This window comes from Phyllostomus discolor, chromosome 6 (assembly GCF_004126475.2).
Source record: "Phyllostomus discolor isolate MPI-MPIP mPhyDis1 chromosome 6, mPhyDis1.pri.v3, whole genome shotgun sequence".
Classification (NCBI taxonomy): domain Eukaryota; kingdom Metazoa; phylum Chordata; class Mammalia; order Chiroptera; family Phyllostomidae; genus Phyllostomus; species Phyllostomus discolor.
In genome coordinates this window covers 137247477-137259669 of record NC_040908.2, presented here as the reverse complement: position 1 = coordinate 137259669, position 12193 = coordinate 137247477, and the positions used below count along the sequence as shown (strand labels likewise).

General features: G+C 55.2%; 1 protein-coding gene across 5 annotated transcripts in view; it reads right to left on the bottom strand.

Moving 5' to 3' along the window:
• NAV2 (neuron navigator 2) overlaps positions 1–12193 on the bottom strand; it is a 365536-nt gene that overhangs the window by 8189 nt on the left and 345154 nt on the right. For all 5 annotated transcript variants that reach the window (XM_028515602.2, XM_036029138.1, XM_036029139.1 and 2 more), the window contains 6 exons: positions 11620–11788; positions 8456–8691; positions 6131–6285; positions 5840–5911; positions 4067–4263; positions 3018–3136 (listed from right to left, as the gene is read on the bottom strand). In XM_028515602.2, coding sequence (XP_028371403.1) covers positions 3018–3136; positions 4067–4263; positions 5840–5911; positions 6131–6285; positions 8456–8691; positions 11620–11788 — 948 coding nt within the window. The remainder of the gene's footprint in view (positions 1–3017; positions 3137–4066; positions 4264–5839; positions 5912–6130; positions 6286–8455; positions 8692–11619; positions 11789–12193) is intronic.

Sequence of the window (12193 nt, the reverse complement as noted above, 5' to 3'; positions counted from 1 at the left end):
CCTTAACCAGGGCCAGTGCTGAGTCCAGACCGGATTACATGAAGGCCGCGTGTGCATGTGCACACATGTGTGTGTCAGGGAGGGAAGGGTATAGACATTTGGGGATATTTACAACTGCAGAAGGCTGTTCCGCTGTTCCAGATTAGGGACATTCCTGCAGTTTTTAGAAGCGTCTCCCTCCCAGGGCCTTCCCCATGGAACTGGGTTACTCTTCCCGAGCCAGACTTCACACAGGTGAGGCTGTACCAAGGCCTCGTTCCTGACAGCTACTGCTTCTGTCTCCACCCTCCAGCCTGGAGGGGACACTCAGGGCTGCAGGCTAAGAGAGGCTGGAACCTGGAGGTCATCAAGTCCTTAGAGAGAATCTGGCCCAGTGGTGTTCAAACATTTGGTAGAGCGCCCTCCACACCTCCCCTCCCGTCCACCAGGGGGACCGAGGTCCTTCGAGTTGTTCTGTAGACTAGACACTTTGGCAAGTGTTCGCAATGACAACTCCAAAGGGGAACAGGGCCGGGGACTGACTCATCAGACAAATGTACAGCAGGCAAATGCTAACACCATCTGCAAGGACAGGAAATATTTTTACAAGCCTCCCCGCCACTTGCCGCTGGCCATGTTCAAGTTTAGGTGATGAATAGCTGGGTGAGTACCATGGCAAGTAAAGGAAATATTGTGAAGCTCCTTGGCCCCAGTGCAGAGCCCTGTGGCAGCTCTAAGCAGCAGCAGAGACAGCTAGATAGACAGACAAACAGGACGTTCATGCACACCACAGCAGAGAGGAGTTTGGTATCCTCACTGGGTTGGGAGCAGGGAGCCAACACATTAGCAACTAACACCTGGGCCACTGTGAGCCTCTGACTCCATAGGATGCACGTGTATAGCACACACAAGGAACCAAGGCATACATTCAAGAGCCTCTAGGCAGCTAGACCCCCACACCCCACGCATGCTCTGGGGAAAAGACTCCGCAGTCAAAACTTGCAAAGGCATCTAGTATCCACTAGGGGGCGCTGTCACAATTCTTCTGGAAAGGATGGGGTCTGGTGGAGGGACTGTCTGGGAGTCAATGATAGGCCTGATCTCAGCAGGGTCTCTCTGTGGCCCCACCCCCACAGGCAGCCCCGTCAGAGTCCATTCTGGGGCCCCTGCCTCTTCTGAACTTATACACTCAGTGAAGGGCTTGCCTCCTTCTAGCCACAGGGCGCTGCCTTCACGCCCCCTCTACTCACCCAGCAGGGCCAGCTGAGGAGTAAATGACCCTGCATGGTGCTCCACACACAGTGAGCATGGAATCAAGGTGACGGGAGAAGAGTAGGGAATTTTAAACTTCTTTTTAAAAGAGAAGAATCCTTGTGTCAAATGAAATCTGATGTAGAGCTCCACTACCTGAACCACAGTATCTGCTTCCCTGGACCACCTGAGATTTCTGGGTGCAGTTACGGGGTTCCCTTAGGGCCACCAGAAGTCACTGAGGTGTCCGCTGGGCCAGGGCTCCCACACTGGCTCATCACACCCCAGTGAGTAAACTCGGTCACGGGCTGCACCTGCTGTGAGCCTTGGCCTCCTTATCTGTACAGGGTGTTCCAAGTGGTGGAAACCACAGGAGATCATGCACATCGGGCCCTCAGCACAGTGCCTGGCGAGTAGCTGGCCCTCAAAGAACGTCAGCAAACTTTCCTTCAAAACCAGAGTCTCGGAGGAACACATTGGGTTTCCCCAGGAATCAGGAGACGCTGTGGCATCTCCGGGTTCATCAGTGTGATGAGTTATAGGTTTGACTCATTCGTGAGCAACCTGGTAAAATGCTAACTCTGGCTGCCTCCCCTGGTTGCTCCCATACTCTTGAAAGACAGTTCCTCAAACCACCTCGCAGCACCAGGAAGGGATGACCCTTCCTGCCTCACGCTGAACTAGTGAGTCTCAGGACATGGCGGCATGTCTCTCTGGTTTCTTGTCCTGTCCAAGCTCACATTGTCCTGAGGGCCTCTGAGGACCATCAGTGCTGCCTGCATGCTACCGATGAAGCAGTCAAACATTCGTCAGGTTCGGTGAAACGTACAGAAGTGACAAACAACCACTGAGGTGTACTGCCATACACACGCACATGTGCGTGCATCTCGCACCCCTCCATGACCTCCACGGGCCTGCAACAGCATCTGCATCTCCCACCACCCGGGACCGAGGGACCAAGGAGCCCTGACACCCGTTGCTCTACTGGTCTCTGGATGATTCGGCTACGTGTGATGCCTGCTAATTCCTCACTGTGGGTGCCGGAAGCCTAGAGCTCCTCAGGCTGCCTCCGGGCTCGACAATCAAACTGTGAAAGCACTGAGTGCTGCGGGGCTCCTGCAGCTGACCCTGGGCTGAGGGAGGAGTGGAGCAGCCATGCTTTTCTGATGCTGCGGGGCCGAGAACCTGGGATTCGAGCCGGAAGCCTGGACTTTGCGAATCCCAGATTCTTCCAGGTTTACTTTTATGACCCTGGGCAAGTCACTTATTCTCTTTTGAGACGTTACTTTTCTCTTTTGAAGAACGGAGATAAAAAAAAAGTTGCTCAGTTCTAGGACTAAGGCAGGGCCTGAACCAAACAGCAGATACAGCATTCACTTCATCAGTGGTGAAGGGCCACATACATTGGCTTCCACGGCTTTGCTCTCACTGCACTGAGCTCACTGCAGCCAGGGTTCACTTCAGCCCTGCAACACTCCTCTGCGGCAGAGCACTGTCATTCTCCTTTTCTATCGGTGAGGGCGCTGTGGCACCGAGAGGCTAAGCAGCTTGCCTGGGGTCACACAGCTAACAAGTGGCAGAACCAGGATGTACAGCCAAGGGTGTCCCTACTCTGTGCTACACTGATGTCCTGTGAGGCCGTCATGAGGGGTTGTCACCTCACGTCAGTAAGAATCTGAAGGAGAAGGTGAAGTCAGCTCATCTGGTCACTAGCATAGTCCCTCTCCACACGCCTCCGGCCTGCCCCCACCCCAGTGTTGAGGAGGCTGGCTGGTGGTCATTCTCACCTGGAGTCCTTCTCTGACGGCTTCCAGGAGATAGGGGATAATTGAGTAGTTCCACAGGTCGGTGAACCACACCCTGGAGCCGTCCACGTCGATGGGGCAGGACAGGAAGAGCCGGGGGCCTGAGGGCCACAACAAAAGCCAGTCAGGGCTGAACTGCGGAGTGGGGTCAGGAGAAGCCATGGTCCCGGGTGTTCTGAGCGACAGCAGAAATTCCAGCTGCCGGGCAGTGGGCACAGGGCAGGACACTCGGGCTCTACAACCCCACCCTCGGACCTCTCTGTCCAGGACATCACCCCCAAGGGAGGAAAGGTTTTCTGGAGAAAGATGTTCACTGTGGTGTTATTAATCCAAGCCTCTGAAAGTGCAAACACTGGATGTCCAAGAGAACAGAAATGGTTAAGCACATGATGGTGTACCCATATTTGATTATTTTTCAGCCTTTAGATATAACTATAAAACCGGAATGGCATCGCAGAATGCTCATGAGATAGTGTGAAGTGAAAAATAAAAGGACATACCGGTATACTATAATGGTAGCCACATACATAATTTATGTATGGACAAGGACAAAAAAAGCTGCACTTAAAATACTTATGTCAGAGTGGAGGGATGAACAATGACCCATTTGTCCTGTTCTAAATCTTTAGGCGTCAGGAAAGCTGGTAACATTTTATTCTATTTTCAAAGCACAGCAAGTCCCCCTTGGCGGGCAGCTTTCATCCGGGGGAGCCTCGGCGGGGGGCATGTCACTGAACCGGGCAGTTTCTGCATCCACCCAGGCTGGATGCATCTCTCACTGCATCTTTCACTGCTGATCAGCCCCAGCACACTGGGCAGGGCAAGAGGACAGAGACACAGCACCGGGACATGCGTGAGGCAGCCTGGGGTCTGTCTCGGGCTGGGACTGTCCTTCTGCCTCCTCTTCTAACCGCATGGACAGCACGGAGTCCAGCTGACTGGTGCCTGTGGAGTGCTGTCCCAGCCAGGGCCTCAGGACAGATCTGAGGGGGTCTGAGCTCAGGACCTCTCTCGCCCGGCTTCCCACCTACCTATGGTGACATCCGAGGAGCTGTGAGCCTCCAGGAAGCGGTTGAGGTGATGCCAGACCTTGGGGATCCAGTCGATGATCTTTACCAGCTCCACGTTCCGCACCCGCCCGCTGATCTCTGTCTCCATGAGCTTCCGCCTCAGGAACCGGCCGAGGAAGCCCTTCACGGGCTCCGTGTGGTTGGCACACAGCACCCACCTACGGGAGGTCAGGGATGCTTTTCCATGACTATGACGGTGATAAAAACGAGCGCTAACCTCGAGATTCAAAGCACCTTAGAACTAGAAGGATGGTGTATAAGCTAATAGTAAAGTAGAACTCACTGTGGGAAACACTGCATGTATGCTAACTCCTCAAGGCAACCCCTGACATATATACCATCCCCAGCCCCATTTTACAGACAGAAATGCTAAGGCACAGACAGGCTATGTAACTTGTCGGAGATCAAATGGCAATTTAATAGAAGAGCTAAGACTAGAACCAAGATGGTGCAGCTCCAAAGGCTGAGCTCTAACCACTGAGCTCACCGGCCCCTGTGCTTGTGTCAGGCCCTGTGCTAGGCTGTGGAGCTGTAACAACGACTGAGACACACTTGTCCCTGTTTCCCACGATCTCACAGTCTTGTGGAGGGAGCAGATAAGCAAATAGAGACGTGGTGAAGCCCGGGGAATCAGGGAAGGGGATGCCTGGGCTGAGACTGGAAGAATGGATGGAGCAGCCACACAGGGAAAGGCAGGAGCAGGGGGTGGGGTGGGGGCTGGAGCGCTTGCTGTAGGAGTTGCAGGGACATGAGAAATAGCGTGGGGTGTGTGGGGAACCTGTCAGAGGTCCAGTGTAACCGCCTGACCTGCCGACCCAAGGAGTCTGGATTTCACTTTACAGTGGGAACCACCAAACGATGTTAAGCCTGGGGATTATGGTCAGGTTTGAATCCCAGGATGCTCGCACCAGCTGCCACTGGCCCAGAGGATGAGGGCAGGCCTCCTGGTTAGGAAGTGGGTATAGTAGCCCCCAGGAGATGACGTGGCAGTGACAGAGGCCACCTGGATGTGGGGTCAGCCATGGTCTCAGTGGCCTGGAGGAGCTCACATTCCCTGATCATGGATCATGACAATCCAGGCCCACTTTCACAGATGTCCCTCAGAGACGCCGGCAGAGTGGCCAGTGAAAATGAGCCCGGGGTCCCACCCACGACAGGGCTTCTCAGCCTCTGCTAAGGGTCGGCAGGAGGGGAGGAGTAGCGGGGTCAGCTGAGGGGCAAAGGGCAGTTATCGATGGCAGGCAAGCCAGCAACATACGTAGGCGTTGCAGAGTCGGGCAGTCCTTCCCACAGCCCAGCAGGGGGACCCTGAGTGGCGCAGGGGCAGAGGGGTGCATAGCAGCTGGAACTCAGAGACCCACAGGCTCAGCTCTGTGGGGACATTCAGAGGCAAGAGCTTTCATTGCTCACGTTCACATGGGCCACAGACACACGCCACTGGTGATGTGCAGGGCAGGCAAGCACGCCCACGGCCTCTGCCCAGAGCTGCCTCCCTGACTCCGCTACCCCAGGACTTGGAGGCAGAGACCCAGGTTCCAGTCTCAGCTCTTCCACTGACCAGCTAGGTGACCTCACATGAGTCACTTAACTCCCCCAGCCTCAGTCTCCCCCATTGTAAGCTGAGAATGAGAAATGTAACTATGTGAGGCTGTGGTAAGAGGTAAGAGTTAAGCTGGGAAGAATGCTCAACGCAATGCCTGGCACAGAAGAGGTACTCAAAAAGTGGCACCTTACCTGAAGTTGTGATGAAGCTGCAGGTTGGGAGTAGAAGAGGTAGCCTGGTTCATTGTGCCAATTATGTAAGGGCTGTGGGGGCAGGAAGGAAGAGAGGGCTCTGTGAGTCAAAGCCAAGCTTGAGAACGGGGCGCTCGCAGGGGTCAGCGGAATCTGTGTCTGGGCAGATGGCCAGCTGCCTCCCCTGGACCCCACACCAACCCCGGCCACATATGTGCCTAGCCACCTGAGCAGCACACATCACGTGCAGCCACTCTCCTGGGGACCATGGGGCCCCGGGCTGGCCTTTACCATTTATGGTCCTTGCAGTTGAGCAGCCCGTTGAAGATCTCGCCCAGAGAGCTGACGTGGTGCAGGTTGTCCAGGATGATGACGAGAGGCATGTCCGCAGCGTTGTTCTCACTGGCGCACTGGTCGGCCAGGTTGGACAGGTACTGGCGCAATTCCTGCAAGGCCCAGGGGAAGACAAGAGGGTGAGTGCAACCCAGTGAAGATGCACACGCTCAGAGCCTTCCCCTTGCCCGGGCTAACGTAGCAGGACAGGCTCTCACGGGGCACACGCCTGCCTACTGCAGGGGGTCAGCCTGGGGGCTGAGGGCAGACAGGGGGTGAGGAAGGCCTGGGCCCCGCCTTCTGACACTCAGTAGGTAACAGGAAACTTTCAGTCCAGGGCGAGAGCACAGTACCGCGGAGGGTGCCCAGGCCTGCTTCTCTGTCCCTGCCCCACCACTTCTCTGTAAGTGTTGTCATTTTTCTTGCCTATTTCTTATTATGCCAGCCTCCCAGGAAGCTCCCAGGGGCAGATGCCTTATCCGCCCCTGTGTAAGCTGTATAAGTCCTATACAAGGTGCTCTTCCGCACACCTGCCATCTTTATAGGAGCCCTCGAATGCATAGAGCAGAGCCCCCTCCACACACACGTGAGTACCACTGGTCGGCGCTGGGGCAGGCAGCCAGCCAACAATGCGAGGGACAGTCTGCATGCACAGGGGCCTGGGGAGACCTGGTTGAAAGGGTTATAAGCTTGTATTGAACTGAAGAATGGGTGGGGTGCTGGCAGGTGCTGGGGCCAGAACACAGCCCAGCTGGGTGCAGGCTTGTTCGCCAGGGAAGGAAGAGGAAGAATAGTGGTGCCATGGAGGAAAAGGCTGAAATGGTGAGTTAGGGACCAGCCAGAGGACCCAGGGTGATATCCTGGTAACATCATCATCATCGTGACAGGTGGCATGACCTGGAGCCCACCTGGCAGAGCTCCAGCACCTGACAGAGATTCCGTGGCCCCCAGCAACCCTCTGCGCTGGGCACTACAATTAGCTCCCTTTTACAGAGAGGGAAACGGAGGCACCGCCCAGTCAGGCAACTGGCCTCAGGCTGCCCCGAGGACAAGCAGTGGGGCTGCATTCAGACTCAGGTGTATTCAGTGTGCTCCCCACACCAGCCTATCCGGCACGCGAGCTGCCTCCGCCCACATACATACAAACCCAGGTCTTCCTTGTAAGTCAAAATGCAGTTTGCAAGCAACAGGAAAAGCCCAACTTTTTAAGTTACTAGTGATTTTCCTTCTCTTAGCCCCTTTCCAACTGAGTTCTTGGCCTCAGCCTTATAAGGAGAGAGCTCCAGGGACTCGCTCCCTATCTCCAGGGTGGGGTTGGGGAGCTGCCCTCTGCACCTCGACACGAGGCGCCCCACCAAGGGGCCCCGGAGAGAAGGCCCTCCCTCAGCTCACACGCACACAGGCTCTCAATGTGGGGCTTGGACCACTTCTCTCCAGTCCTGTCCCCACATCAGAGTCACTGGGGAAGCTCGTGAATGTCACCGTGCCCGACCCACACAACCTACAAGACAGTCATCTGGGAATGAGCCCTGGGAACCCCCACCATTTCCAGTTCACCGTGGACTCTCCCGCCCCTTTGCAGCGGGCCAGCCAGGGGCATCGCCCACGAGCTCTGCTGTGTGAATGACAAACAGGTGTGAGAGACAAACAGGTGTGAGAAACCCTTCCCAACCCTGAGCTGGGACAACAGCTGAGACATCAGACACTCCCTGTGACGCAGGGTCAAGCCTATTTGCTGGCCCCGGAGTCCCAGGCTTTGACTGGGGCCCCAGTCCACTTCTCAGTTCCATCTGAGTGCCCACCCACCCCCGGCCTCAGTTTCCTCCTCTGTGAAATGGGGAGAGCAGCAACTATTTCCTGAATGATGGATGGCTGTGAGGAGCCAGTCTGCCTTGTCACAGGGCAAGCAGTCTATCAATGTGATCTGTTGTCCTTCGTGTTCCAAAAAAAGGTTCCCTTCGGGAAAAACAACAGCACCGCTAGGCGCATGATAAATTATCAATAAACTGAAGTGGTCGCATGTGGGGTGATCTCAAAGAACTATGCGTGTGCGACTCAGTGGGTGAGTAAGAAATGAACCAGATCGACTTACAGCTGGAATGTCTCAGTGGGAAGTTCTGGGACAAAGCCTTGCTTTCTGCTGGCCCCCGTCTGACCTTCCTCACAGGACTTACGTAGCCTCCCGAGGTGAGCACGTAGAAAATGCTGCTTCACCAACAGTTCTGGAAGGGCCAAAAAGTGGCCCCTGGCTGGGCAGCAGCCTCCGAAAGACCTCCTCCTCACCTTGCTGGACTTGTGGTCCACGTTGAAGGTGGCGATGACCCCATCGGTCAGCTCCCGTCCCTCCCGAAGCACCAGGTACTCCGACAGCCGGTTGGCCAGGTAGGTTTTCCCGGTGCCGCTGGGGCCAGAGAGAATGATCCGCCGGTGTTCTACCAGCAGGGAGACATAGCGCTGCAGGATGGGCTTGGGGATCAGAGACTCGAACACCAGCGAGTCCAGGCTGTTTTCTGCGAGCCCTGTGTGGGAGAGACAGAAGCGTGTGAAGCCCTGTAGAACGATGAGCCCAGTGCTTGCCCAGCTGGGACTGCAGCCCGCTCACCTGAGGCCCCTGGTGCACACACAGGAGGCTGTGAGCACACTGACTCTGCTTCCTGCCCCTGAGCACTGCGTGTTCCGGCCCCCGCTCGGCTGACTTTCATATGCGAGCCCTGGGTCCTCGCCTGTCCCCTGCAGAGTTCTTGAGACTCTGGGCTCTGCTTGTCTGTCTGGATTTGCCATACTGATGGAGTTTGTCCAAACCAAACCCCAGTCTCCCATGCCTGCAAGCACCCTGGGGTTCCTGCCTCACCCCGTTCTCTCCCGTGTGCCTGGTGCCACTGTTTCCTACACTCACATGTGCCATGAAGGCAACGACAAGCAAATGCAAAGCAGGGCCGTTTGATGGGGGATGTGAGCAAATGGCACACCTAGGCCGAAACGCCGCCTCCCTCTGAGCCTCAGCAACATCAAGAGGAAACTCAGCTCTCCCCTTTCCTGCCCGGGGCGACTCCATTCATCAGGCTGCTGGCTTTAACAGAGCTAGGTCCTTGACAGCACGCCCAAGAGAAGACGCATCCAAGGTCACTTGTTCAAGAACCTAAGCTAATTCTGTTGAAAACTCACCTCAAGAAACCTAGTATATGCAGGCAAAAAATAAACTGAAGAACATTTATTGTTTTAAAAACCGCATCTTCCACATAATACTGCAGACAGACCCCCGTAATGCATTTACATGCTTGTTTCTAACCCCGCCCCAACTAAGAAGAGCCCCTAAATACAGACACTGTTCCAGAGTGACCATGATGCATGTTCCGAAATGACTCACATTCTAGGCACGGGCCTAAGACTTTCCTGGTACTGGGCTCAGTACAGACCACGCTGGCTCAAACCTCAATGCAAAGTACAGAGCGCAGGGTCACTAGCCTAAACTTAACAACATCGGGAGAAAAGCACTAGAACGTTTCTCTATGAACGTGTGTTGCTGCTTCAATCTTTTGTTGCACCCCCTGCCCTGGAGTGACTATTTTGCAGACAAACTCACTTGAGAGCAGGCCAAGTCACCTGCCTCCCCCAGTGCCACTGAAGTGAACTGTCTGCAGTCACAAACCGTCCAGCTCAAACCCTTGAGTGGCTGCTAGTGCCTTGAAGGTGTACATTTCAAGCACTTCAGGAACTTGGGGGAGTCAGGCATCAGAAAACAAGAAACCTGGGCCGGTCCCTGGAGATGTTAAAACAAGACGAGGAGCCGGCAGCAGCGACACACAAAGCCCTGTGGTTCCCCCGGGGCCGACAGTCCGTCACTGTTTCTGCAGAGGTCTGGTCTGGTCTCAGCGACGGCTCGCTCTTTCTACCCCCGTGTTTGCAGTGCACCCCTGTAAGCGGCAATGTGCGCTCGCCAGCGTGGATGAAACAACAAGCCCGTAACCCCTAAGGCTTTCCTCAGAGGGTGCGTGTAGTGAGGGGCTGTTTCGGTGTGCCTGGAACTGTTTCCACCTTCGTCTCACAGGACGCTTTATTCTTATGGGAGCTCACTCCAGGTGGCTTGAGCATGGCTCGCCCAGCACCTTCACCCACCACAGGTGAGCGCTCAGGACCTCACTGAACCCAAGCCTCTCCCTGGTCACGGTGACTGCGATGCGTGTTTGAGTCACGACAGGGCAGAACCACCACTGAGAATTTCCTCACACTTTTCCAGACAGACAATCTCCTTCTTTTATAGGTTGTTCAGCTTTAGAAAGGTGAATCGGGGCCACCACGGCCATTCCATGTGCAGGGAGCTCAGGAAACAAGAGCAGCTGGGGCAGGCTTGGTCCCGAAGGCACTGGTGCAGCACCTGAGTTCCACTGCGTTGGGTACCAAACCTAGATCTGGGCACGGCTCTGTCATTGGCAGCCCAAGGCCGCAACTGTCGCTTGCCAACGAGGTGAGACTACGTGTGAGGTCCAAGCAGCACCTCACTGTTCATCACCAGGAGGGATCTGGGTTCCTGCTGATTTGGAGCCCAGACTGCAGTTCTCTTGGAAAACCTACCAACTGGGAAATAAAACTTGCCTCAGACGCGCCCCCAAACTGCATGGTTAAAACCACAGTCAAGATCAGTGCCCTCTAGGGCAGTAAGAAACGGCACCCCGAGGGTTGCACGTCGTACAGTGTGTACCGGCCAGTTCCTCAGGTGGTTCATAAAATACAGGACAAGGGGGTGTGCAGTCCAGTGGGTCTGCGTCAGCCTGGATTGAACAGCCCTCTGCAGGGCAAGACTTATGTTAAAGAGTAGAGCCTTTAGTGTATCAGTGCAGTCCCGCGTCGCTGCTCCCCAAACCCAAATGGGGATACTGATGCAGTTTCTCAGACTTATTTGGCCACAAAATCCTTTTTTCCCATTAAATGCTCTGTGGGCCTGGAGTTCTACGGAATACACTGTGGTCTGGGGCTCAGCGTCTTTGGGTGAGGAGGCCGTGGAGGCTCCGGCCGCACCACGTGTGGGCAAGCGATCCGGTGGGTTCGTTGGGGGCCCAGAGGGATGCCTCTCTCGCCTGCAGTGGATCGTGGCTCCCCATCTGCAGAATGGGGCCCCGTCCAGGGCTTGCTGGCAAGGGTGAGCCACTGGCTTCGGTGGAGCCCATCTGCATAAGGTTGTTAAGATCCTGCCATCTCAGAGGCATCAGGCTAACGAGATGGTTTGTTATAATTTCCTCAATGATCATTTGTTTCTGATGGTGGTGGAGAACGCTGAAGAGGGTCTAACTTGACGAGGCAAGAATAACTGCGGACAGAGGGCAGAGGGGGGAAGAAAACCACCACCCACACCCACGGGCACAAACAAAACTGTGGCCGCAGCGTGCTCAGCCAAGTCGCAGAACAAACGCAGCTCCTGAAAGCTCCCTCCCCGGCAGTCTGCGCGGTACCTTTGACGGTCACAGAGATGGTGGTGTTCTCTCCCACCAGGTAGCCACAGGGCAGAAGCTCGGGCGTCTCGGAAGTGTTGCTGCGCTTGACTTCCCCGATGCTGTAGCCCAGAACACTGTCCGAGTTGAGCCCCAGCTGGCTCACTGGGTCGACGTGAATGATGTATTCCTGGAAAAAATAAAATGAAGACGCTGCCATCAATACGCTGTGGCTAAAAGTCTGCCCATGACTCATGTTTTCACTGAGTGATTTACAATCGTCTCTTCTTTCTCAGCTGCAACCTGAGCTGAAATCGAGCTGAGGAAGTGGGGGGCGAGAGGGAAGAGCTGACTTTGTTTTACGGGGAAGGTGCCTCACGGTCACAGGCCTCTTAACATACAGATTTATTTGGTTAGTGGTGTGTGTGTGTGTGTGTGGCGTGGCTTTGGGGGGGAGGAACCCTAACAAGACTGTGAACGTTTAGTCTGGGTCAACCAAGCAGGGAAAAGTTAGGCAGCTTTCCCCGAGTTCGGCTGAAGTGTCGAAGACATCAGGACCTGTGAATGGTGCTGGGGAATTCATGAGAAAGTAATT